Here is a 24710-nt window from a genome sequence, read left to right on the forward strand (position 1 = left end):
GTTAGTAAGAAGGTTGTATTGGAGAAATTAATGGGACTGAAGGTTAATAAGTCCCCAGGACATGATATTCTATATCCCAGAGAGTGTTGAAAGAGGTAGCCAAGGAGATAATGGATGCATTGGTGATTATCTTCCAAAATTCTATAGATTCTGGAATGGTTCTTGCAGATTGGAAGGCAGCAAATCTCACCCCACTGTTTAAGGGAGGAAGGGAGAGAGAAAACAGGGAACTACAGACCTGCTGGCCTTAGATCAGTCATTGGGAAAGTGCTGCAATCAATTCTAAAGGATGTGATAAATGGACACTTGGATAATAATGATCTGATTGGGCATAGTCAACATGGATTTATGAATGGGAAATCATGTTTGATGAACCTGTTGGAGTCTTTTTGAGGATGATACTAACAGAATTGATAAAGGGGAGTCGGTGGACGTGGTATACTTGGATTTTCAGAAAGCCTTTGATGAAGTCCCACAGAGGAGGTTGGTTTAGCAAAATTAAAACACATGGGATAGGAGATAATATACTGGCATGGATTAAGGATTGGTTCACAGGCAGAAAACAGAGTGTAGGAATAAACGGGTCATTCTCATGTTGGCAAGCTGTGACTAGTGGGGTACCCCAGGGATCAGTGCTTGGGCCCCAGCTGTTCACAATATATATCAATAATTTGGATGTGGGGACCAAATGTAGTATTTCCAAGTGCGTGGATGACATAAAAGTAGGTGGGAATGTGTGTTGTGAGAAAGATGCAAAGAGGCTTCAAGGGGATTTGGAAAGACATAGTGAGTGGGCAAGAACGTGGCAGATGGGATATAATGTGGAAAAATGTGAGGTTATCCATTTTGGTAGGAGGAACAGATGTGCAAAGTATTTCTTAAATGGCAAGAGATTAGAAAGTGTAGATGTACAAAGGGACCTGGGTGTCCTTGTCAATAAGTCACTGAAAGCTAACATGCAGGTGCAGCAAGCAATTAAGAAGGCTAATGGTATGTTACCCTTTATCGCAACAGGATTTAAGTAAAGGAGTAGTGAAGTCTTTCTTCCATTGTATAGAACCTTTGTTAGACCACACCTGGAGTACTGTGTGCACTTTTGGTCCCCCTACCTTAGGAAGGGTATTACTGCCATAGAGGGAGTGCAACGAAGGTTCACCAGACTGGTTCCCGGCATGGCAGGACTGTCCTATGAAGAGAGATTGGGGAAACTGGGCCTGTATTTTCTAGAGTTTCAAAGAATGAGAGGTGATTTCAGTGAAACCTACTAAATACCTAAAGGGACAGACAGGATAGATGCAGGGAAGATGTTTCTCCTGGTTGAGGAGTCTAGAAGCAGGGGACACAATTTCAAAATAAGGGGGAAGCCAGAGATGAGGAGAAATATTTTTACTCAGAGGGTTGTGACTCTTTGGAATTCTTTACCACAGATGGCTGTGGACGCTCAGTCATTGAATATGTTTAAAGCAGAGATACAAATGACATAAGGGGATATAAGGATCGTGTGGGAAAAAGGCATTGAAGTGGATGATCAACCATGATCGTACTGAATGGAGCAGGAGAAGGCTCGATGGGCTGAAGGGCCTACTCCTGTTCCTAAATAAAAGTTACCAAACTATGAAAGCAGAAACTTTTTCAACTTGCAGCAATCTGATAATTACCTCTGACCTCTACAATATAAAAATGCCTAAATAGGTCATCAAATAAAGACTGGAATACACTTCCACTATGCCAATTTAAATAGCACCTGTAGATCAACTTTTTCAATTCCAATTTAGGTGAGTTTTTTAAAATATAAAGTAGAGTTGCAAATATGCATCATTTAATGGGCATGTTAAGAGGTACTGTACAGCATTAGTAGCTGGCGCATTGTTTCAAAGATAATTTGTAATTTGAAAGTTCAAATAGCTTGTAAGGTATATTTTTGGTCAACATCATACTAAAATTGTGCATGCCAAATAATTAGATAAAAAGATATTAATAAGAGGCTGATTAAAATGAAACATGGCTTAGAATTATGCACAAGAGTCTAGAAGAACTCGATTGCATATCTGAGGCCATTAGATATTTTGACAGATCATCACAATTAGGAGGAATGAGGATTGAAGGAAATTAGTATTAGTAAGAAGGTTGTATTGGAGAAATTAATGGGGCTAAAAGTTGATAAGTCCCCATATTCTACATCCCAGAGTGTTGAAAGAGGTAGCTATGGAGATAGTGGATGCACTGGTGATCATCTTACAAAATTCTATAGATACTGGAATCTTATCTGACAATCTGTGAAAATATAAATGAACCATATACTGTGATATTCATACACAATTGAAGCTTGCTACAATGGTGCTTCAACCAAAATGAAGAAAAGTGGCACGTTTCGGTAATCAGGTTAAAAAGGTTTTGTAAAAACTATTTTGTAGCTTGCAGCATATTAGAAGTCTTAATTCTGGATTCTCTTCCACTGGCACCATTGAAACAAATAATCAAAGGCAAAACAGATTGTTGAAAGCTCACTAACCCATTATCTGCAAACTCTTTAGTACGAAGGTTATCCTAATTTAAGAAGTTAGAGATTTAGGAAAAATATTTTCCGCATGGCAGGTCGTGAATTGCCCAGCAGAGGCTAGGCTCTTTCTAACAAAGGAAACAATATTTGGAATCCATGATTGAGTCAGTATGGGCTACTCTCATATGACTATATTGACAACACTGGAAATAACAGATCCACAAAATTAAGAGAAAATCAAGTAGTTTTTAAAAAGCGAAGAATGCATTTTCCTGACTACAAACTGGAATACTGGACTTATCAGCGTTCTAGTCTAAGCAAACAGTCAGATCATGTGTACATTAACAGTGTAGTATTTATAAATGTAGAGAAAATGGCCTGTTTTTTTTTTATTTAAATGGATGGTATATGATTTTTAATCTGTAGACTGCCAACTTCACAATTACCCAACACATGATTCTTACATATATAAAACACTGATAGATTTAATTTTTGATGTTCTTTTAAATTTCCAAATGTACTACCTCTGACATATCAAATGTGAAATGTAGTTAATTCTTCTCACCTTTGCTTCGATTGTAGTTTGCCACTCTTCTTTTCCTCTTCTTCAAGCCGTCTGCGTGCCTCTTCCAGTTGAGTCAGAGGGTTGGGTGCTGGATTGGGTGGCATGGTTGGATCCTGAATAAATGGATGCGATGGTTGGACAGGATTTCGCAGCTGTGCACTGACCCATGGATGAACAGCTCCAGGCCTCTCAATTGAACTTGGTCTAGAAGTATCATGACTAGGTTGTTTCTTAGCCCCTATCAAACTGCAACAAACAGAAGGAATGCGTGTAAATAGTTCAACTTTGCAAAAATCTTTTTATTGATACAAAATCAGAAACTGCACAGTACAAACTTGAGGACATAATGGCCATTAACAATGGTCTTGCCGATTTACTAACACATATTGCGGGTTTATTGTTGTGACATTTGAACTCCTCTGTTGACCTGTGAAGTTTTGATGAATTAATATTAAACAACTTTGAATTGAGTAGGTGTAGACCTTAAAAAGATCTTCGTAAAAAAATTTTTAAAAGTTTAAATTGTGATGTCTCCAAAACGGCCGTCAGTTTTGTTCTTCTGGGGGTGGGCTCAAGGCTGGGATGTGGCATGCATGAATGAGTGTATATTAAATGTTTTTCAATAGAGTGATGAGTACTGGTCTATTGGTAAGTTATTTTATAATGTCTGGAATTTTTAAACTTCAAATAGTGGTAAATAACTAAATAACTGTAAAGCAAGTTACAGTAATTGTAACTTTTGTTACAATAATGAAAAAAATCACTTCTATATATGTTCTTATTATTTTGGGGATTTTTCCCTATCTTCTTAGGCAGTCCATCAGGAACGAGAATGACTTTCTTCCACTCCAGGGTTGTGAGTCCTTAGGTGACTGGATAGTCCAAGTCTGGATCCGCACACTCTGCCACAGGTGGGGCAGGTGGCGTTTGGTGAGGTGAGTGAATGGGATGCTCGAGTTTCCGAACACTTCCATTGTTTGCACTTGTTCGCTGCCTGGGCACGTCGACGTTGTTCGAACTGGCTGGCACCTTCGCGGATGCTTCTTCTCCATTTTGGGTGGTCTCGGGCAAGAGATTCCCACGAATCAGTAGAGATGTCACATTTTTTCAGGGAGGCTTTAAGGACATCCTTGTAGCATTTCCTCTGGCTTCCTGGTAGCCTCTTGCCATACCGGAGCTTGGAGCAGAAAGCTTGTTTTGGGAGTCTTGTGTCAGGAATGAGGACAATGTGACCCACCCAACGTAACTGACTAGCCATGACCAGTGTCTCGTTACTGGGGATGATGGCCTAAAAAGAGGACACTGACATTGGAGTGCTTGCCCTGTCATTGAATGCAGGATCTTGTGGAGGTACCACTGGTGATATCTCTCCAGGGTTTTGAGATGTCTGTGTACAGTGTCCATGTTTCTGACGTAAACAGGAGGGCAGGTTCACTGTGGCCCTATAGACCATGAGCTTGGTGCCAAATTTGAGATCTTTGCTGACACACTGGAGGCGATGCTGAGTTTCATTGTTGATATCTACCTTTGCTGAGAGGCGGCTCTCAGGTTTTTAGAAGTGATCCACATTGTCCAGTGGTTCGCCGTGGATTTTGATAGTCGGGGGGCAGTGTTGTACTGCGGGAAGAGGCTAGTAGAGGAACTTCATCTTCCGGATGTTTAGCTTAAGGCCCATTCTTTCATGCGCCTCCGTTAATGCTTCGACGGGGGTTTGAAGCTCAGCCTCCAACGGTGCTCATACGCAAGCGATATCAGCGTACTGCAGCCCAATGACAGAGGTTGGGATGACCTTCATTCCGTACTGGAGGTGACATAGGTTAAATAGTTTCCGGCTCGTCCTGTACAGTAGATCTACTCTGGCAGGGAGTTTCAAGGAAAAAAAAAATCACTTCTACACATATTCTTATTCTTTTGGGGATTTTTTCCCTATGGAAACTTCGGGCAGATAATTAGGTAAAATACAAATTTTGAGAAAGGATTCACGTGCAATATTAGGCTATGACACAATATTATGATTTCAAATATATAAAAACAACATGCACAAGAGCAATAGTATATATTCAAATCAAAAAAGGTTCTCTTACTTATGTGGAGCCTTTTTATGCCTGTGAATTTCCTTCTCTCCTTCAATTATCCATTGCATAATCTTCTGATTCCGCTCCATGTCCTCTGGAGGGGCAGGGGTTTCATAGTTCCCAGCATCTGCTTTACCTGGCTCAGTCTTCTTAGTATTTCGTTTCGACAGTGTGTTGACTTTACCACTGCACAATAATATTCAAAATCAGTCAGTATTTTAAAAGCTTCTATGGTTTCACAACTATTCAGTTTAGAAAATTTGAGTCCAAACATCAGGTATTTCTCTGCTCAAAAAATATTAGCTATTTTATGGCATGAATTCAGTTGACCCTTTTCAATTCCTTTGTTTCCATCAAATATTCATCAACTATATCTATAAAACAATGTTCACTGCACTAACTGGTTCAGTGGTTTAAGACATTACTTGTGTTTCACTCTGAGACCTGGGTTCATCTTGATAAAATGTAAGGAAGCAGTACGAGTTGAGTTTGAATAGTTTCAATCCAGTAGTACAAAACAGTCTCTAATTTAGCATAAATGCAAAGTACTGCAGATGCTGGAAATCTGAAATAAAAACAAAGTGCTGAAAATACTCAGGTCAGGCAGCATTTGTGGCGAGAGAAGCAGAGTTAACGTTTCAGGTCTGTGACCTTTCAATACTAATTTAGAACTAATTGGCAATTTCCATCAGAAAGGCTGATATGGGAGATGTGAGAAATTTAAAAGATGTCACACTGGTACAGTAGTGGGTACTCTTTATAGGTTGGGGCTGAAGAATCTTTACTGTGCTATAAATGGCCTGAGAGTGCTTATGACCAACAGTGGTTGCCTGAAATGGGTAGAGGTCCATTGCTTTAACACCCATCAGGTTTTTGATTGCTCTTCAACGTCAAATATTGACAGAATTGGAATACTTAACTATAGTTAAGTGCGTACATGTTCTAATGAAATACTGACCTGGGGATGTGGGTGACCTTGACAAGCCACATGCATTTCTCTGCAGAAAGTGGATGTGTGCCTTCTTCTTGAACTGCTGCAATTCTCCCTGTCCTTGGGTTTTGTTCCACTTTTTTCAAAACTGCCATCATCCCCTCCTCAAAATAAAAAATCCTTTGCCCTGCTGTGTTTAATTACTGCCCCATCCCCAACCTCTGACTTCTCCAGAGACCTTGAACTTGGTGCTGAGTGTTTATTCACCAGGTTTATTATTTCTTGAAGGAATTCCAATGAATTTCTCAGTATCACTTCTCTGAAAGTCATGCTGACACATTATTCCCTTCTTCACGGTGCCCAAGATATTTTACCATTGCATATATCTGGTTTGCTGAACTCTCTAATCAGTCCATCTTTGCCACAACCTTCTTTGAATCTCTCCAATTAGGTTTCTGCTCCTACCAAAGCATTAAAACAGAACAAAAGTGTCACAAATGACTTCCTCTGAAATTGTGACTGTGGTCCATCTTTCTTGACCTCTCTGCACTTGACATCCTCCCTTGTATGATTCCACTTTTCTCTCTGATAGGAATCAGTATCTCCAGCAATTCCCATCCCCTAGCAATTTCAGCCTATTATATCCTATATCCACTCCATCACAAAGACCACCTACTTCCACCACCATAACATTGCCCCTGCCTCAACTGATCTGCAGTTGACTCCCTCATCCATGACTTTCTCACCTCCAGATTCAACAATTCCAATGTTATCCTCAACAGTCTCCCAATCGCCACAAAATTCAACTCAACCAAAATTTTGTAGCCCATATCCTGTGCGTATTTAAATCCCTATCACTAATCTGCTCCAATACTACAACCCCACCCCCCCAACTCTGGCCTCTGCATCCACCCATCCTTTGCCCATCACTGACAGCTGTGCCTTCAAACACCAAGACTCCTGTCTCTATAATTTGATCCTTAAAATCCCTCCATCTTACCAACTCACTCTTCTCCTTTAAGTTCCTTCTTAAAATCCCATCTTTTTGGCCAAGCTTTTGGACACGACTCCCAACATTGCCTCTTTTGTTTAACATCCATTTTTTTGATTCCACCTTGTGAATCCCCATGCAACATGTTAAAGGCACAATATAAATGAAAGTTGCTGCTGTTTGCATGCTAAAGGGTACTTAAGAAACTGGATCATTAAATTTGTTACTTTGTGAGTAGCTTTCAGGAATGACTTGAATCAGCAGAATGGGAGAAGGTAAATTTACATCAATTTTTAAAATAGATATTAAAGATAGGCCTGGAAATAAGCCAGTGAACCACAGATATGTAACATTTTGGATAGTCTGAAGACGACAGTAATGTGTCAGCATGATTGCTAGAGAAGCTACACCTGAAAAATGAAAAATTTATTGGAATTCCTTAAAGACATAATGAACCTGAAGAAACATTTAGCAACATTAACATGCAACAAATCCAGAGAGATTTAAATAGATAAGAAAGTTGGCTGACAATTGGCATGTGCTGTTTAATGTGAATAATGCAAATTGTTCAGACTAGGCATGAGGAAAAAGCTGTGTTATATGTAAGCTAAGTGTTAATAGCCTGCAGTACACTTGGATACTCATGAATACCTGTAACCATCTCTCAAGGAACAGCATCAACAGTTAAAACAGTGAATGCATTTTAGGGTGTTTAGCTATAAAAATAAGTTAGAGAAGTGATAAATTTGAACAAAATACTGGTGTAAGCCCTTACCTGGCATAATGTGTAAAATTCCATTTACTGTACTACATCATGGCATTGAAAAGAGGACAACAAAAGGGAATCAAATCAACACTTCAGATTATGCACCTAAGGTACAAGAAAAGGCCATGGAATTGGAATGCTTACATTGGGGAAATGGAGGATTCAGGAAATCTTATTGAGATGCTCAAAGGGTACCAATAAATTGAACTTTTAAATGTTTAACATAACCACAAACTTTATAAGGGGACACAGATTCAAGCTCAGAACACGAAAAATGAACAAGCAGTATAGATTTATTATTCTAGAATGAGGGTGTTTTACATATGGAATAGACTACCTGGATAGGAATATACAATTCACAAATATGGGCGGCACAGTGGTTAGCACTGCAGCCTCACAGCTCCAGGGACCCAGGTTCGATTCTGGGTACTGCCTGTGCGGAGTTTGCAAGTTCTCCCTGTGACCGCGTGGGTTTTCGCCGGGTGCTCCGGTTTCCTCCCACAGCCAAACACTTGCAGGTGATAGGTTAATTGGCCATTGTAAATTGCCCCTAGTGTAGGTAGGTGGTAGGGATTATGGGATTACTGCAGGGTTAGTATAAATGGGTGCTTGTCGGTTGGCACAGACTCGGTGGGCCGAAGGGCCTGTTTCAGTGCTGTATCTCTAAATAAAATAAAAATAAAATACAAGGAGGAGCTGGATAGCTATTAGGCAGAGAAAAAGATTGAGACAAGAGATAATGTACAGTTCTGATCAAAGTTTGCGACAGGCCGATGGACTCCAATAATCTCTTCCAGATACATCCATAAATTCCTAAAGGAGAGTATGAAATTCTCTTCACAGATATAGTACCAAAATACTAATAGATGAAAATGTGATGCCAACAGTAATAATGGCCATAAAATGTATATGACCAAGAGAAAATGGTTGCAATGGGTTAAAATTCAGTAGAAAATAAAAGATTCTCTTCTGCTCTTCAAACATATTATGGAAATTTTTCCAAAAAAAAAATTCGACCAGAGGATGCTTGAATTTCAAGCATCAACTTACTGAAACCTTTTTACAGCCTGAACTTATGTTAACCCTCGTCATCCCTCCTGTTCTGCTATGGAAAGTATACAATTTTTCGGGACATCCCAAAGCACTTCAGTCAATGGACTACTTTTGAAGTGCAGTCATTTTCTGAAGTGCAATCAATTTCCACACAACAAAACCTCACCAAATGAACAAACGATGAGATAATCCCTTTCTGATGTTACCGGCTGAGGGAGGAATGTTGGCCAGGGCACCGAGAGAATTTAAAGCTCTTCTTCAAACACCACATTATCTGTTAAGTTCAATTAAGCAGACAGCTAGGGCTTCATCTGAAAGATGCTGTAGTACTCTTGTGATCTATGTAACTAGTCGAACTCACTTTTGTAGCAAAAACTAGTACCACAGTTTTACAGTTTATTCTGCAGATTTCTCTAGTTCTTGACCAAAAGTAGCTCTTGAATGTTAGATGTGAAATTTTCTACCCGATTCTCACATCACAGCCTATAGCTCTTAAAAGCCCAGGATAAGTGTCATTTTTTCTGGAAATAATTGTACCTTCAATTCTGAAGCTGTGGTGACTGCAAATATTTTTAAGACAGGGACAGAGACAGACACACAGAGAAATTGAAAGAATCTTACTGCCATCAGTCTTAATATAGTATTTTTTTCTAGTTCCAACTTGGGCTCCTGTATCTTACTGCTATGGTTTAATTTGAAGTAATGCTCTACTTTTACCATCTTATAATACTTGAAGTTTCATGTTTAGCCACCTTCCTTCAAGGGCAAATAAATTCAACTTTCTTAATTCAGCCTCATGATATTATGGTTCGGTGGCACTTTGGATCAGTCTAGCAATTCTCTAAACTATTCTCCAGGCCAAGTTAAGGATTGTCTAAGATTAAAAGAAAAGGCCTTTAAAGTTACCAGAAATAGTAGTAAACCTGAGGATTTTAGAATACAGCAAAGGAGGACCAAACTGATAAAGGGAGAATAGAATATGAAGGTAAACTAGCAAAAAAAAAAAAGGACTGCAAAAGCTTCTATAGGTAGGTAAAAAGGAAACTTTTTGCTAAGAGAAATGTGGGTCCATTACAGGCAGAGTCAGCAGAGTCTTTAATGGGGAATAGAGAAATGGCAGAGAAGCTAAATTACTTTGTGTCTGTCTTCACTAAGGAAGATACAAGAAATCTCTCAGAATTAGAGATCCAAGGAACTAGGCAGAATGAGGAATTGAAGGAAATTATTAGCAAGAAGGTTGTATTGAAGAAATTAATGGGACTGAAGGTTGATAAGTCACCAGGGCCTGATATTCTATATCCCAGAGTGTGTTGAAAGAGGTAGCTATGGAGATAGTGGATGCATTGATCATCTTCCAAAATTCTATAGATTCTGGAATGGTTCTTGCAGATTGGAAGGTCGAAAATGTCACCCACTATTTAAGAAGGGAGGGAGAGAGAATATAGGGAACTACAGACCTGTTGGCCTTATATCAGTAGTAGGGAAAATGCTAGCATCTATTCTAAAGGATGTGCTAAATTGACACTTGGATAATAATGATCTGACTGGGCATAGTTAACATGGATTTATGAATGGGAAATCATGTTTAATGAACATGTTGGAGTTTTTTTGAGGATGTTACTAACAGAACTGATAAGGAGAGTTGGTGGACATGGTATACTTGGATTTTCAGAAGGCTTTTGATAAAGGCTCCCACAGGAGGTTGGTTAGCAAAATTAAAGCACATGGGATAGGAAGTAATATACTGGCATGGATTAAGGATGGGTTTACAGGCAGAAAACAGAGTGTCGGAATAAACTGGTCATTCCCGCGTTGGCAGGCTGTGACTAGTGGGGTACCGCAAGGCTCAGTACTTGGGCCCCAGCTATTCATAATATATATCAATGATTTGGATGTGGAGACCAAATGTAATATTTCCAAGTGCATGGATGACATAAAACTAGGTGGGAATGTGCGTTGTGAGGAAGATGTAAAGCGGTTTCAAGGGGATTTGGACAGGTTAAGTAAATGGGGAAGAACGTGGCAGATGGAATATAATGTGGATAAATGTGAGGTTATTCACTTTGATAGGAGGAACCGACGTGCAGAGTATTTCTTAAATGGCAAGAGATTAGAAAGTGTAGATGTACAAAGGGACCTGGGTGTCCTTATCAATAAGTCGCTGAAAGCTAACATGCAGGTGCAGCAAGCAATTAGGAAGGCTAATGGTATGTTAGCCTTTATTGCAACAGGATGTCAGCACAGGAGTAGTGAAGTCTTGCTTCCATTGTACAGGACCTTGGTACACCTGGAGTACCGCGTGCAGTTTTGGTCCCCTTACTTTAGGGAGGATATTACTGCCATAGAATGAGTGCAACCAAGGTTCATTAGAATTGTTCCCAGGTTGGCGAGACTGTCCTATGGAGAAAGATTGGGTAACTGGGCCTGTATTTTCTAGAGTTTCAAAGAATGAGAGTGGTGATCTCATTGAAACCTACAAAATACTTAAAGGGATAGACAGGGTAGATGCAGGTAAGATGTTTCCCCTGGTGGGGAAGTCTAGAACCAGGGGACACAATTTCAAAATAAGGAGGAAGCACTTGGGACCAAGATGAGCAGAAATTTATTTACTCAAGAGGGTTGTGAATCTTTGGAATTTTCTACCCGAGGGCTATGGAAGCTTGCTCATTGAGTATGTTTAAAGCAGAGATTGACAGATTTTGAAAAAGCAATGACAAAGGGATATGGGGATAGTGTGGGAAAAAGGCATTGAAGTGGATGATCAGCTATAATCGTATTGAATGGCGAAGCAGGTTCGATGGGCTGAATGGCCTACTCCTGCTCCTATGTTCCTATGAATACATTGAACTCCGTTTCCAAAATTAAGCCACGCATAGTCTCCGCTGGGTGGCCCTCACCTACCAACTCTCCATCCAACAGAGCTTTCACCCATCCTATTTTCTGTGGCTTTGCCATTTCCTCATCACCCAATCTATAAAGCCTAGCACCTGCTCCCTCAATCCTTTTCTGTCCCAGGTCAACAACCCAACTTCACCTCTTCTGCTCCATGTTTGCAGTCATCAACTTTCGCCAACTCCAGCAAGACCTTCAAGAAAACAATGACCTCTGCAACTACCACCATATCTACAATCCTCTTTTTTTGCTCTGAAAAAGTCACAAGTGGCAGTGTTTAACTATATCTTCTCAGCCTGCTCGAGGTCTTTGCTTTCTTCATCATCATTGATCATTCTATCTTCTTCAAGCTTCTCTGCACTCCACTTTCATGGCTCTCTCCTATGCCCACAGTTACCAGGGCAATCCATCCTCTACATGGCGAAACCAAACAGAATCTTGGGAGTAGCGTTCACACTAATGTGGACAACACCTAACAATATTTCTGTGTCTTCTATTAATCCAAAGTCTGTTGGTACACTTTCTAACTTCCCAATCAATGAGCCAAAATTTCTTCCAACTTGAAGTTGGCAAAACCACAACCATAGTTTTAAGCTCCTGTGTACCTGTGTCAGTGACTCCCATCAGTGACCCCAGCCATCACTCAGGCTAAGCCAGAAGATGCAGAACCTTGCTATAATGCTCAAGCTTGTGCTTATCCACAATGTAGACTTCTACTTCAGGTATTCACAAACGTGTACTTCAACTGGGATGACTGAATAATTATTAGAAGTCCTTAACTGTATTTGCCCCCACTTTCCCTCCACCAGGTTTGACACTGACTGCTTTCCTAATCAAGGTCTGTAAACTCAGCATAGACACCAAACTGGGGCCATCAACATAGCTTCAGAACCATATTACAAAATGCAACTACTTACTGAACGATTAGGCGATCTTTCAAAAGGAGTCATTGTGACATTAGAAAAAAATGCCACAGGAAAGCAATGAAACTCTACAGCCCACTTTTATCTCCTTCCCAAGATCCACAAACAATACTGCCCTGGTAGCCCTATCATTTCAGCCTGTCCCACTGAACTGATTTCTTCATATCTTAACTCTTTCCCCACCTACATTTGTGACTCTTCTGATGCCCTCCATTATTTTAACAGTTTCCAATTTCCTGGTCCTAACCATCTCTTCACCAAGAATGTTCAATCTCTCCACACCTCCACTCCCCACCAGGATGGTCTTGGGGCTCTCTGCTTCTTCCTTGAACAGAGATCCAACCAGTTTCCATCCACCACCACCACCCTGGCTGAACATGTTCTCACATTGAACAACTTCTCCTTTAACTCCTCTCACTTCCTCCAAATAAAAGTGTTGCTATGGATACCTGCATGGTTCCTAGTTATGCCTGCTTTTTTATGGGATATGTGGAACTTTCCTTTTTCCAGTCCTACTTGCACCCACCCCCACCCTCCCAACCATCCCCACAACCTCTTTTGCCAGTACATTGATGACTGTATTGGTGCCATTTCCTGCTCTTGCCCTGAACTGGAAAACTTCAACTATACTCCCAATTTCGACTTATCTCTCACCTTCATATGGGCCATCTCAGACTCTTCCCTTTCTCAACTTCTCTGTCTCCACTTCTGGGGATAGGCTATTAACAAATATTCATTATAATCCCACTGACTCCCACAACTACTTTGACTACACTTCCTCACACCCTGCTTCCTGTAACGACTCCAATTCCATTATCCCAGTTTTTCTGTCACATCTGTTCCAATGATGCAATATTCCACACCAGCATCACTGTGATAGTTCTGCCTTTTATCTCAACTGAGATTTCCCCCCACTGTGCTCAACAGAGCCCTCGATCATGTCAGACTCATTTCCCGGAGTTCTGCTCTCACCCCTTCCCCTCCCTCTCAGAGCTACAATAGGACTCTCCTTGTCCTCACCTTCCACCTCACCAGCCTCCATATTCAACAGATCACCTTCTGCCATCTCACACATCTTCCCCTCCCCTCCCTTTTCAACATACCGAAGGGACCGTTCTTTCTGCAACACCCTGATCCACTCCTCAATCACCCCCAATCCCGTCCCCTTCTCATGCACTTTTCTATGCAAGCACAGGAGATGCAATCCCTGCCCTTTTACCTCTTCTCTCCTCACCATCCAAGATGCCGAACACACCTTCCAGATGAAACAGCAATATACGTGTACTTCTTTCAATTAGTATACTGTACTCGCTGCTCCACAATGCGGTCTGCTCCACACTGGGGAGACCAAATGCAGAGTGGGTGACTGTTTTGTGGAACACCTCTGTTCAGTCCACAAGCATGACCTTGAGCTTCAGGTGACCTGTCATTTTAATTCTCCACCATGCGGTCATGCTGACCTCTGTCCTCAGCCCTCTGTACTTTTCCAAGGAACAGCATCTCATCTTTCGACTGGGCACTTTGCAGCCTTACAGACAACATTGAGTTCAATAATTTCTGACCGCAATCGCCGCCCCCATTTTGTTTCCTTTTCTTTGTAGGTTTCTTGTTTTTCTCGTTTTTGCTTTTGAACAGCAACTGTTCATTATTCTGCCATTCACAGCTCCTCCGGACAAATCTTTTGTTTCTTTACTTGTCCCATTATCACTCCCTGTGGCTCTGCACCAACTCGTGTCATTTAATGTCCCCCTGTCTTCTGCCCGATCATGGACATTCCTTTGGTTCTTTTTCCACCCTTTCCCAGATCACCTGCTTAAAACCTATTACATTGCTAACTTTTCCCAGTTCTGATGAAAGGTTTGGACCTGAAGCATTAACACTCTCTCCACAGATGCTGTAAGACCTAATGAGTATCTAAAACATTTTCAGTTTTTATTTATGAAACACTGCTCATGGTTTCACTTACCCATAATTCAAAGACTCCACTGGATTAGGTGCCATGCCTATGCTTTCAGCATAATTCCGTGACTTTGTTGCATAGTGGTGTGAATCAGCATTCCAGAAGTTACTCTGGACCCTCTGTGTAGCTTCCGCCTCAATTTGTTCTTTTGGTTTCATCCCATTGTGATGGTGGATGTGGTGATAAACATGTTTGTGATGGTACATGTTTGGAGCCTCTACTTTCACGCCAGTCTTGGACACGTGTTTATGCCCTGGAGGTAGCACCGTTCCCATTAAACCTGTTGCCTTTCCACTGGATAAGCCGTCAGGAGAGCGGGACTTTGGAGAATGCCTTCCAGGTCCTGGAGACTGGCAACCAGGAGTCTTCATCACACGTTGGACATGCTCATCAAGAATGGATTCTGGATTTTCCTCATGAGCATCACGCACTTGCAATCCACCACAGCCCATCTCAGAGTAACGAGAGTTAAAGTGGTGCATAGCCTGGACAGGTGGCAGTTTGTGACTAACTACAGAGGGACCTGATGAAACATCTGCATCCTCGCCTTCTTCCTCCTGCAAGAGAAATCCAAGAATTAACTTAAATAATGTGCAAAGACTTCCATATTAGTGCTAAATGGCTGTTCCAACAGATCCAGCTGTGTTACAGTAGTCTATTAAGAGTTTAATAATTTCCAATATGATACTGTAGAACTGGTTTTGATCTATCTTGAGAATCCAAGTTTAATGATTCAAAGCTGCCATAAAGAATACAAAAAAGTGTCATGCTAGGCCCCCACCTGCCTGAGGCACATCAATTTTGTCATGAACATTGATTTTTAACTGTTGTTGGAGCGAGGAAATTACTTGTTAAACAGATCAGCCGTGGCTGGAAAAAAACATTTACATACTAACAGCCATCAAAGGTGAGGAAGCGCATTCCAGGGCCTAAGGAGGATACAATCCACAAGGGCCAGGACTGGTTAGACCAGCTGGTCACACGACTGACTGGCTGTTCTAGGATTTTCTTTTGAACTGGCCACAGAGTTTGAACTCAAATACTGCTTGCTTCTGGACTGAAGATCTTTCCTGTCTGCTCCCATCTCTTTCTCACAAGCCTCTGAATCCATTGAAGACACATGAACCCCAAGAGAGAAAAGCCTCCTACAGCAAATAAGGTTTAAGAATAATTACTGGGCCCCAACGAAAAGCAAGAATTACCCACAATCAAGGACTCTACAGTGAGCTCAAAGAACCGTAACAAAAACTCTTCAGATATTGTCTCAAACATTTCCACTTTATTTTTTCTTCTGCTCTTTTCTGTCTCTATTTGCATGGGTGTATCACGTATGCATGCTAGCGTGGGCATGTTGTGTACCCGTAGGTGTCAACCGAATTAGAGTTTAAGTTCAAGTTTAATAAATTTCAATTTTACTTCTTTAAATCAAAGAAAATCTGTTTGTGCTGGTTTCTTTGCCCTATAATTGGAAAGCGGTGAACAAGGATTCACCAAGGGGGAGCTAAAAACACTGTTTAAAATTAAACCCCATTACAGTAAGATCAGGTGAAGACTGAAAGGGAACCCTTGATCTCTTTCTCAACTGGTCGTAACAAAAGGAAAAAAGTGTCCAACACAACAACTGTTTTGTTAACTCCTAGCAACAAGGATAGTCCAAGAGATTCTCACAGCACAAAGGTTTACTGAATATGGATTGTGGATAAACACAACCGAATGAATGCATAAATATACAATTCACCATTCTTACTCACTGCATTTACATCAGGATCCTGATACAAATATAAAATGTTTCCAAAAACTATTTGTGGACGAGGCATTTGATTTTCTAATTAGTTTCAGATGGAGTATTTACTATGTATATCTTGAACTCAGTTACAGTGGCCACTTTCACACACATATACAGGGCTTCTACATTTATTTTATTTGTTATTTATTTTTATTTATTTGATTTATTTTTATTTATTTAGAGATACAGCACTGAAACAGGCCCTTCGGCCCACCGAGTCTGTGCCGACCATCAACCACCCATTTATATTAATCCTACACGAATCCCATATTCCTACCACATCCCCACCTGTCCCTCTATTCCCCTACCACCTACCTATACTAGGGGCAATTTATAATGGCCAATTTACCCATCAACCTGCAACATTACCCTGTAAGTTCATAATTGCAGAAAGAAAATTATCATGCAGAACTAAAAGTGCTACATATTTTGTTGGAATAAAGGCGTTACTTTAACTGGAAGCCATAACTATTTTGGGGAATTATGTTATTGCCTTTATTCAAACTCACTGAGTCTCTTTTTTTTGGTCATCTCTTTGGCCTTTAAGAACATACATAAGAACTAGGAGCAGGAGTAGGCGGTCCGGCCCCTCGAGCCTGCTCCGCCATTCAATAAGATCATGGCTGATCTTTTCGTGGACTCAGATCCACTTACCCGCTCTCTCACCGTATCCCTTAATTCCTTTATTGTTCAAAAAGATATCTACCTTAGCTTTAAAAACGTTTACTGAAGTAGCGTCAACTACTTCACTGGGCAAGGAATTCCATAGATTAACAACCCTCTGGGTGAAGAAGTTCCTTCTCAATTCAGTCCTAAATTTGCTCCCTCTAATCTTGAGGCTATGCCCTCTTGTCCTAGCTTCACCTGCCAGTGGAAACATCCTCTCTACTTGTATCTTATCTATTCCCTTCATAATTTTATACGTTTCTATAAGATCCCCCCTCATTCTTCTGAATATAACCCCAATCTACTCAGTCTCTCCTCATAAGCCAACCCCCTCAACTCCGGAATCAACCTAGGGAACCTCCTCTGCACCCCCTCTAGTGCCAATACATCCTTTCTCAAGTAAGGAGACCAAAACTGCACACAGTACTCCAGGTGCAGCCTCACCAGTACCTTATACAGCTGCAACATAACCTCTCTGCTTTTAAACTCAATCCCTTTAGCAATGAAGGACAAAATTCCATTTGCCTTCCTAATTACTTGCTGTACCTGCAGACCAACCTTCTGCGATTCATGCACAAAGTCACCCAGGTCCCTCTACATAGCAGCATGCTGCAACTTTTTACCATTCAAGTAATAATCCTTTTTACTGTTACTCCTACCGAAATGAATGACTTCACATTTATTAACATTGTATTCCATCTGCCAGACCTTTGCCCACTCACTCAATGTATCTATGTTCCTCTGCAAAGTTTCACAGTCATCTGCACACTTTGCTCTGCCACTCATCTTGGTGTCATCTGCAAACTTTGACACCCTACACGTGGTCCCCAACTCCAAATCATCTATATAAATTGTAAATAATTGCGGTCCCAACACCAATCCCTGAGGCACACCACTAGTGACTGATTGCCAGCCAGAATAGAACTCATTTATCCCCACTCTCTGCTGCCTGTTAGTCAACCAATCCTCTATCCATGCTAATACTTTACCCCTAACGCCATGCATCCTTATCTTATGCAGCAGCCTCTTGTGCGGCACCTTGTCGAAGGCCTTTTGGAAATCTAGGTACACCACATCCACTGGGTCCCCATTGTCCACCTTGCTCGTAATGTCTTCATAGAATTCCAAATGATTTGTCAAGCATGACCGGCCCTTCATGAACCCATGCTGCGTCTGCCCAACGGGACAATTTCTATCGAGATGCCCTGCTATTTCTTCCTTGATAATAGACTCAAGCATCTTCCCCACTACAGAGGTTAAGCTAACCGGTCTACAATTCCCCATCTTTTGTCCACCTCCCTTTTTAAACAGTGGCGTCACATCTGCTGTTTTCCAATTTGCTGGGACTACCCCAGAGTCCAGCGAATTTTGGAAAATTACCGCCAGTGCACCTGCTATTTCTCCCGCCATCTCTTTTAGTACCCTGGGATGCATTCCATCAGGGCCAGGAGACTTATCAATCCTTAGCTCCATTAGCTTGCCCAACACTACCTCTTCCGTAATAATGATTGTTTACAGGTCCTCACCTAAGTTCGTCTCTTTGTCAATTACTGGCATGTTATTAGTGTCCTCCACTGTGAAGACCGATACAAAATACCAGTTCAATGCCTCGGCCATTTCATCATATCCCATAACTAAATTCCCCTTCTCATCCTCTAAAGGACCAACGTTTACTTTAGCCACTCTTTTTCGTTTTATATATTTATAGAAACTTTTGCTATCTGTCTTTATATTCTGTGCTAGTTTTTTCTCATGTTCTATCTTACTTTTCTTTATAGCTCTTTTTGTGGCTTTCTGTTGACCTTTAAAGTTTTCCCAATCTTCTAGTTTCATGCTGTTTTTGGCCACTTTGTATGCCTTCTCTTTCAATTTGATAGCCTCCCTTATTTTCTTAGACACCCATGGCAGATTACCCCTTTACTTCCAGTCCTTCCTTTTCACTGGAATATACTTTTGCTGAGCACTTTGAAAAATTGCTTTGAAAGTCCTCCACTGCTCGTCAACTGTCCCACCGTAAAATCTTTGTTTCCAGTCCACTTTAGCCAAGTCCTCCCTCATTCTATTGTAGTCCCCCTTGTTCAAGCGCAGGACCCTGGTATTGGATTTTATCTTCACACTCTCCATCTGTATTCTAAATTCAACCATACTGTGATCACTCCTTCCAAGAGGATCCCTAACTATGAGGTCATTAATTATTCCTGTCTCATTACACAGGACTAGATCTAGGATAGCTTGCTCCCTCGTCGGTTCCATTACATACTGTTCAAGAAAACTATCACGGATACACTCGACAAACTCCTCCTCAAGGCTACCCTGACTGAGCTGGTTCGACCAATCTACATGTAGATTAAAATCCCCCATGATAATTGCCGTACCATATTTACAGGCTCTTAACATGCTAAATTATTCAATACTAAAAGCTAAGGCTTACTACTTTGTAAGTATAAAATAAACTTGTACAAAATAACATTCAAATAGATGTTTAAAAATACTTGTAGTTTCAACAAAATCATATTCCCTGTGATTTTGTCTTAATTGAATTTCCTTGCCATGTTAGGTATGTAATCTAATTCCTTACTCAATTGCTGTTATTTTTGAACATTTAAATAATGCAGAAATGCCATATTTGAAGGCTGAGGTCCTACTAAAAATAAGAAAATTACTCAAATAACTGAATAATAAACAAAAAGCTATGTATGGATCAAGAATGCTGAACTGTGAAAGCAATTAAAACTACATGGTTGAGTTAGCCATACAAACTTATGTTACCAGCCTGCAGGTGGCACCATTGAATCAGCTAGAAATTAACATGCTTTAGCATCTTCTGCCCAGTTATTGACTGCATTTGTTGCTACTCAGTAAATATGTTGCTATATAAAAAAAAGATGCATATGAACAATGAGAGGTTCTTTCCAGACCAAAGAAACACAAATTAATCAATTAGCGCAGCATCACAGGATCTATGTAAATATTAGCATTTGCGTTGTCCACCACATAGTTATGCAACAGATTTGTAAATAACAATTTCTAAAATGCTAATGAAAAATTGCCATAAGGCATTTTGCTTCCCATCTCCCTCCTTTCTCCAACACCCATCTCATTGACAAAAGTAAATTATATGATATTTTTAAGTGACTGCTTCACAATAGTCTGTGCTACCACCAATAGCTTCTCACTTCATTATTAGAAATATCTGCATTTGATTCAAACACTTTTTCATTAAAGAGTGGCTTCTGATATCTTAAAATTGGGCTATATCATCCTCGAAGGTGAAGACATCTGCAGACCAAAAACACAAAGAAATTTGATAATGAGCACTCCACGGCTTTAGTGATATCACAAGGCTTGCACTTAATGACCATAATATGGCTGCCAGGAAACACTCTAATCTGCAGCAGTAATTTCAGATCAGTTGCTCAAGAGACACCATCCTGATCAGGAGAAAACAGACACAAATATTTTGTGGGATGTGGGCATCACTGGCTAGGCCAGCATTTACTGCCCATCGCTAATTGCCTTCGAGGTGGTGGTGGTGAGCTGCCTTCTTGAACCACTGCAGCCCTTGGAATGTAGGCTGTTAGGAAGGGAGTTCCAGAATTTTGACCCAGTGACAGTGAAGGAACAGCGATACAGTTCCAAGTCAGGATGATGGTGTGTGGCTTGGAGGGGGAACTTGCAAGTGGTGGTGTTCCCATGCTTTGTCCTTCTAGGTGGTAGAGATCACGGGTATGGAAGGTGCTGTCGAAGGAGCCTTGAGTTGCTGCAGTGCATCTTGTAGGTGGTACACACTGCTGCCACTGTGCATCAGTGGTGAAGGGAGTGAATGTTGAAGGTGGTAAATGGGGTGCCAGTCGAGCAGGCTCCTTTGTCCTGAATGGTGTCAAGCTTCTCGAGTGTTGTTGGAGCTGCACCCATCCATGCAAGTGGACAGTATTCCATCACACTCCTGATTTGTGCCTTGCAGATGGTGGACAGGCATTGGAGAGACAGAAGGTGAGTTACTCGCCACAGAATTCTTAGCCTCTGACCTGCTCTTGTAGCCACAGTATTTTTGCAGCTGGTCCAGTTCAGTTTCTGGTCCATGGTAACCCCCAGGATGTTGATAGTGGGGGATTCAACAATGGTAATGCCATTGAACATCAAGGGGAGATGGTTAGATTCTCTCTTGTTTGAAATGGTCATTGCCTGGCACGATTGTTACTCACCAATATTCTTTTTTCAGAAGTATATACACATCGAATGATACAAAAAATTGTGTGGCGTATAGAGGAGTTGACAGGTAAACCTGCCCACTCCTCTGCAATGTTACATTCATTAAAGGAGACCAACTATGAAAAAGAAATGAACGGAATATGGTGGGGAAAAAAAAAGGTGAGTAAAGCAACCTACTATGGTATAAACGGGAGAGAAATTAGAGGCAGTTATAATTTCATAATGCAAACAAAATTCGTAAAATTGGATGATGAAAACTAAGTTTGAATACATAGGACTTAAAAATAAATCCATATAATTCATGAGATGTCTGTTGCACTTCCCCTAGAGGGCTATCTAATGCACTGGAAAACATTCTAACATTTAAACTGCTTTCATCACATGAAACCTACTGCTCTCACGCGCTTAAGCCGTTCTTCCAACTTCTCCTCTGCCTCTCGTTCTCGTAGCACACTCTCCAGCCGACTGATGAGTTCTGCAGCAAACTTTTCTGGTTCAACGTGGATATCCTTTGGCATCCGATACGTGCGCTAGGTAGATCAACAGATTTTAAATCAAAACAGTGCAATCCGTGTCGATGCCAATCAGTTTTGTATTCTGTTCTTTCAATAAATTACAATATTAAGTAATCTAATACAGCTTTAACCTTATTTTGCAAAAGCATGAAAATGAGAAAAGGTCAAGCATTACAACAATTATAAAAGCAACAGTTTTTTTATTGATCAAAATATTTTATCACTTGGAGGTGGCAGTTTTCAAGAGTAGCAGTTAGTTCAGAGCAGGTGATACCAAACTAGGAGGGTCAGCAGATCCAGAGGATACAATTTAGTAATTATAGAATAAGTTGGACAGAAAAATGGCAGATGAAATGTAATATAGGACAAATTTTTTCTTCCTATGTACAATATTTTAGTTAAGTGACATGAGCTTCACAACTGTTGTCGAAATGGATAATGAAGCTGATATGCAGCGGTATATCAACAAAACCTATAAAATGTTAAATTATATAGCGAAAACATTAGAACACTAATCAAAGGAAACTACGATCAAACTGTGTTGTTATCTGGTCAGACTGCACCTTGAGGATTGTATCCAGCTCTAGTAAGCAAGATATAAGGAAGACAATTAAGTGTTGGAGGCAGTGCAAACCGTCTGATCTCTGGTGTCAGAGGTATGCAGAAAGACTGGAGAAAATTGGACTCAACCCACAAAGGAAGTGTCTGACAGGTGATCTTGTAAAGGTTTACAAAATAGTAAAAGAAATGGAATAGGTCATGCTGGAATCTTACTTGAAATTAAATGGCTAGTGGCACAGGAATATAGATTCAAACCAGTAAAATTTAGGAATAATACACAAAGTGAAATGGGGCAGCCCGAGGATCCTAGGTGTATGATTTTTTTATTCGTTCTAGGGATGTGGGCGTTGCCAATTAAGGTGGATAAAATAGTTTTCCTCATTTATAATTATCTTGTGAATGTTGAACTGTCGAGGAAAGTTTGGTTAATTCAGGACTTCATGCCAGACAAAGTCTGAAAAATGTGGCACCAGTGGATGCAACTTTTACTGCTCGTGGACAGGAAAACTGGAACACATTGTATCTGGTATCTGAATGCTAGTTAATTTTTTAAAGATGTTTTTTTATTTTAGAGATACAGCACTGAAACAGGCCCTTCGGCTCACCGAGTCTGTGCTGACCAACAACCACCCATTTATACTAATCCTACATTAATCCCATATTCCCTACCACATCCCCACCATTCTCCTATCACCTACCTACACTAGGGGCAATTTACCATGGCCAATTTACCTATCGACCTGCAAGTCTTTGGCTGTGGGAGGAAACCGGAGCACCCGGCGGAAACCCACGCGGTCACAGGGAGAACTTGCAAACTCCGCACAGGCAGTACCCAGAACCAAACCCGGGTCGCTGGAGCTGTGAGGCTGCGGTGCTAACCACTGCGCCTCTGTGCCGCCCTAATTTTGGTAGTAACCTTTTTTAAAAAAAATTCATTCATGGGATGTGGGCGTCGCTGACGAGGACAGCATTTATTGCCCATCCCTAATTGCCCTTGAGAAGGTGGTGAACTGCCTTTTGAACCGCTGCAGTCCATGTGGGGAGGTACACCCACAGTGCTGTTTTGAAGGGAGTTCCAAGATTGACCCAGCGACAGTGAAGGAATGGCAATATAGTTCCAAGTCAGGATGGTGTGTGACTTGGAGGGGAACTTGTAGATGGTGGTGTTCCCATGCATCGGCTGCCCTTGTCCTTCTAGGTGGTAGAGGTTGTGGGTTTGGAGGTGCTGTCTAAGGAGCCTTGGTGCATTGCTGCAGTGCATCTTGCAGATGGTACATACTGCAGCCACTGTGCGTTGGTGGTAGAGGGAATGTTTGTGGATGGGGTGCCAATCAAGCGGGCTGCTTTGTCCTGGATGGTGTCGAGCTTCTTGAGTGTTGTTGGAGTTGCACCCATCCGGGCAAGTGGAGAGTATTCCATCACACTCTTTACTTGTGCCTTGTAGGTGGTGGACAGGCTTTGGGGAGTCAGGTGGTGTGTTACCCACCGCAGGAATCCTAGCCTCTGACCTATTCGTGTAGCCATGGTATTTATCTGGCTACACAGCAATCAGCTTTTTCTTCACAAAATAATGACAATGAAACTCCAATGATTCCTACTAAACTTTGGTTCATACCTGTCAGATTGAGACACTATCCTCAAGATGGTCTCATACTTACTGCCTAAATTCAGTTCAGGTAATTTCATATGCAAATTACATTGTAGCTTGCACCAGTGCGAAATTCAGATCTCTTTGCCTCTAAAACCAGGTCAGCGTACAATGCATTTCTTCTTGTAAAGCGCATCCATGATACATTTTATAAAAGGTGACTCAACTTTACATTTCAGAACACAGTCTTTCCAATAAAATGATAAAAATGTAGCTTGAAGCAATATTGTTTAGTCAGTAATAATGTATTGAAAATAAGTTTTCGTCCTTTCTTCAGAGACTAAAATATTGCTTAAAATCTTTCAACTGAAAGCTAAGGTATCGAACATAAAATAGACATAACGGAAATGTTTCGAAATGTACAAACTTTTCGGACTTCACTTTTTTTAATCTAGCACATATTTAGAACTTTCCTACTGTAATGCCATAAACCATTACTTGTATCTTCAAACCTTCAGCTTAGATAATGACACTGATTACACGTTGCTCAAAAAGGTACAGAAAGATTATTTTTAATGGAGGGTGAGTGGGAGTTGGGAGGAGGAGGGGGTGGTGAGGATGGTGCTGAGAGTGAAGTAAAGATGTGCACTTGAGTCAAAACAAAGGGCCAGTGTATCAATGTGTTATACAAGGCAAAGTGTCACGTTGAAGCACCAATGTGCTGCA

The 24710-nt window shown here is 40.9% G+C and overlaps 1 protein-coding gene across 5 annotated transcripts in view; it reads right to left on the minus strand.

Annotated features, from left to right (window-relative positions):
• The window catches only part of axin1 (axin 1), a 132685-nt gene that overhangs the window by 9814 nt on the left and 98161 nt on the right, over nucleotides 1-24710 (minus strand). For 4 of the 5 annotated variants that reach the window (XM_068056466.1, XM_068056461.1, XM_068056462.1 and 1 more), the window contains exons 5-8: nucleotides 21713-21850; nucleotides 14663-15213; nucleotides 5150-5326; nucleotides 3066-3311 (exon numbers count right to left, since the gene is read on the minus strand). In XM_068056466.1, coding sequence (XP_067912567.1) covers nucleotides 3066-3311; nucleotides 5150-5326; nucleotides 14663-15213; nucleotides 21713-21850 — 1112 coding nt within the window. The remainder of the gene's footprint in view (nucleotides 1-3065; nucleotides 3312-5149; nucleotides 5327-14662; nucleotides 15214-21712; nucleotides 21851-24710) is intronic. The other variant, XM_068056465.1, reaches the window with a different exon arrangement.

Source organism: Heterodontus francisci, chromosome 24 (assembly GCF_036365525.1).
Source record: "Heterodontus francisci isolate sHetFra1 chromosome 24, sHetFra1.hap1, whole genome shotgun sequence".
NCBI classification, from domain to species: Eukaryota; Metazoa; Chordata; class Chondrichthyes; order Heterodontiformes; family Heterodontidae; genus Heterodontus; species Heterodontus francisci.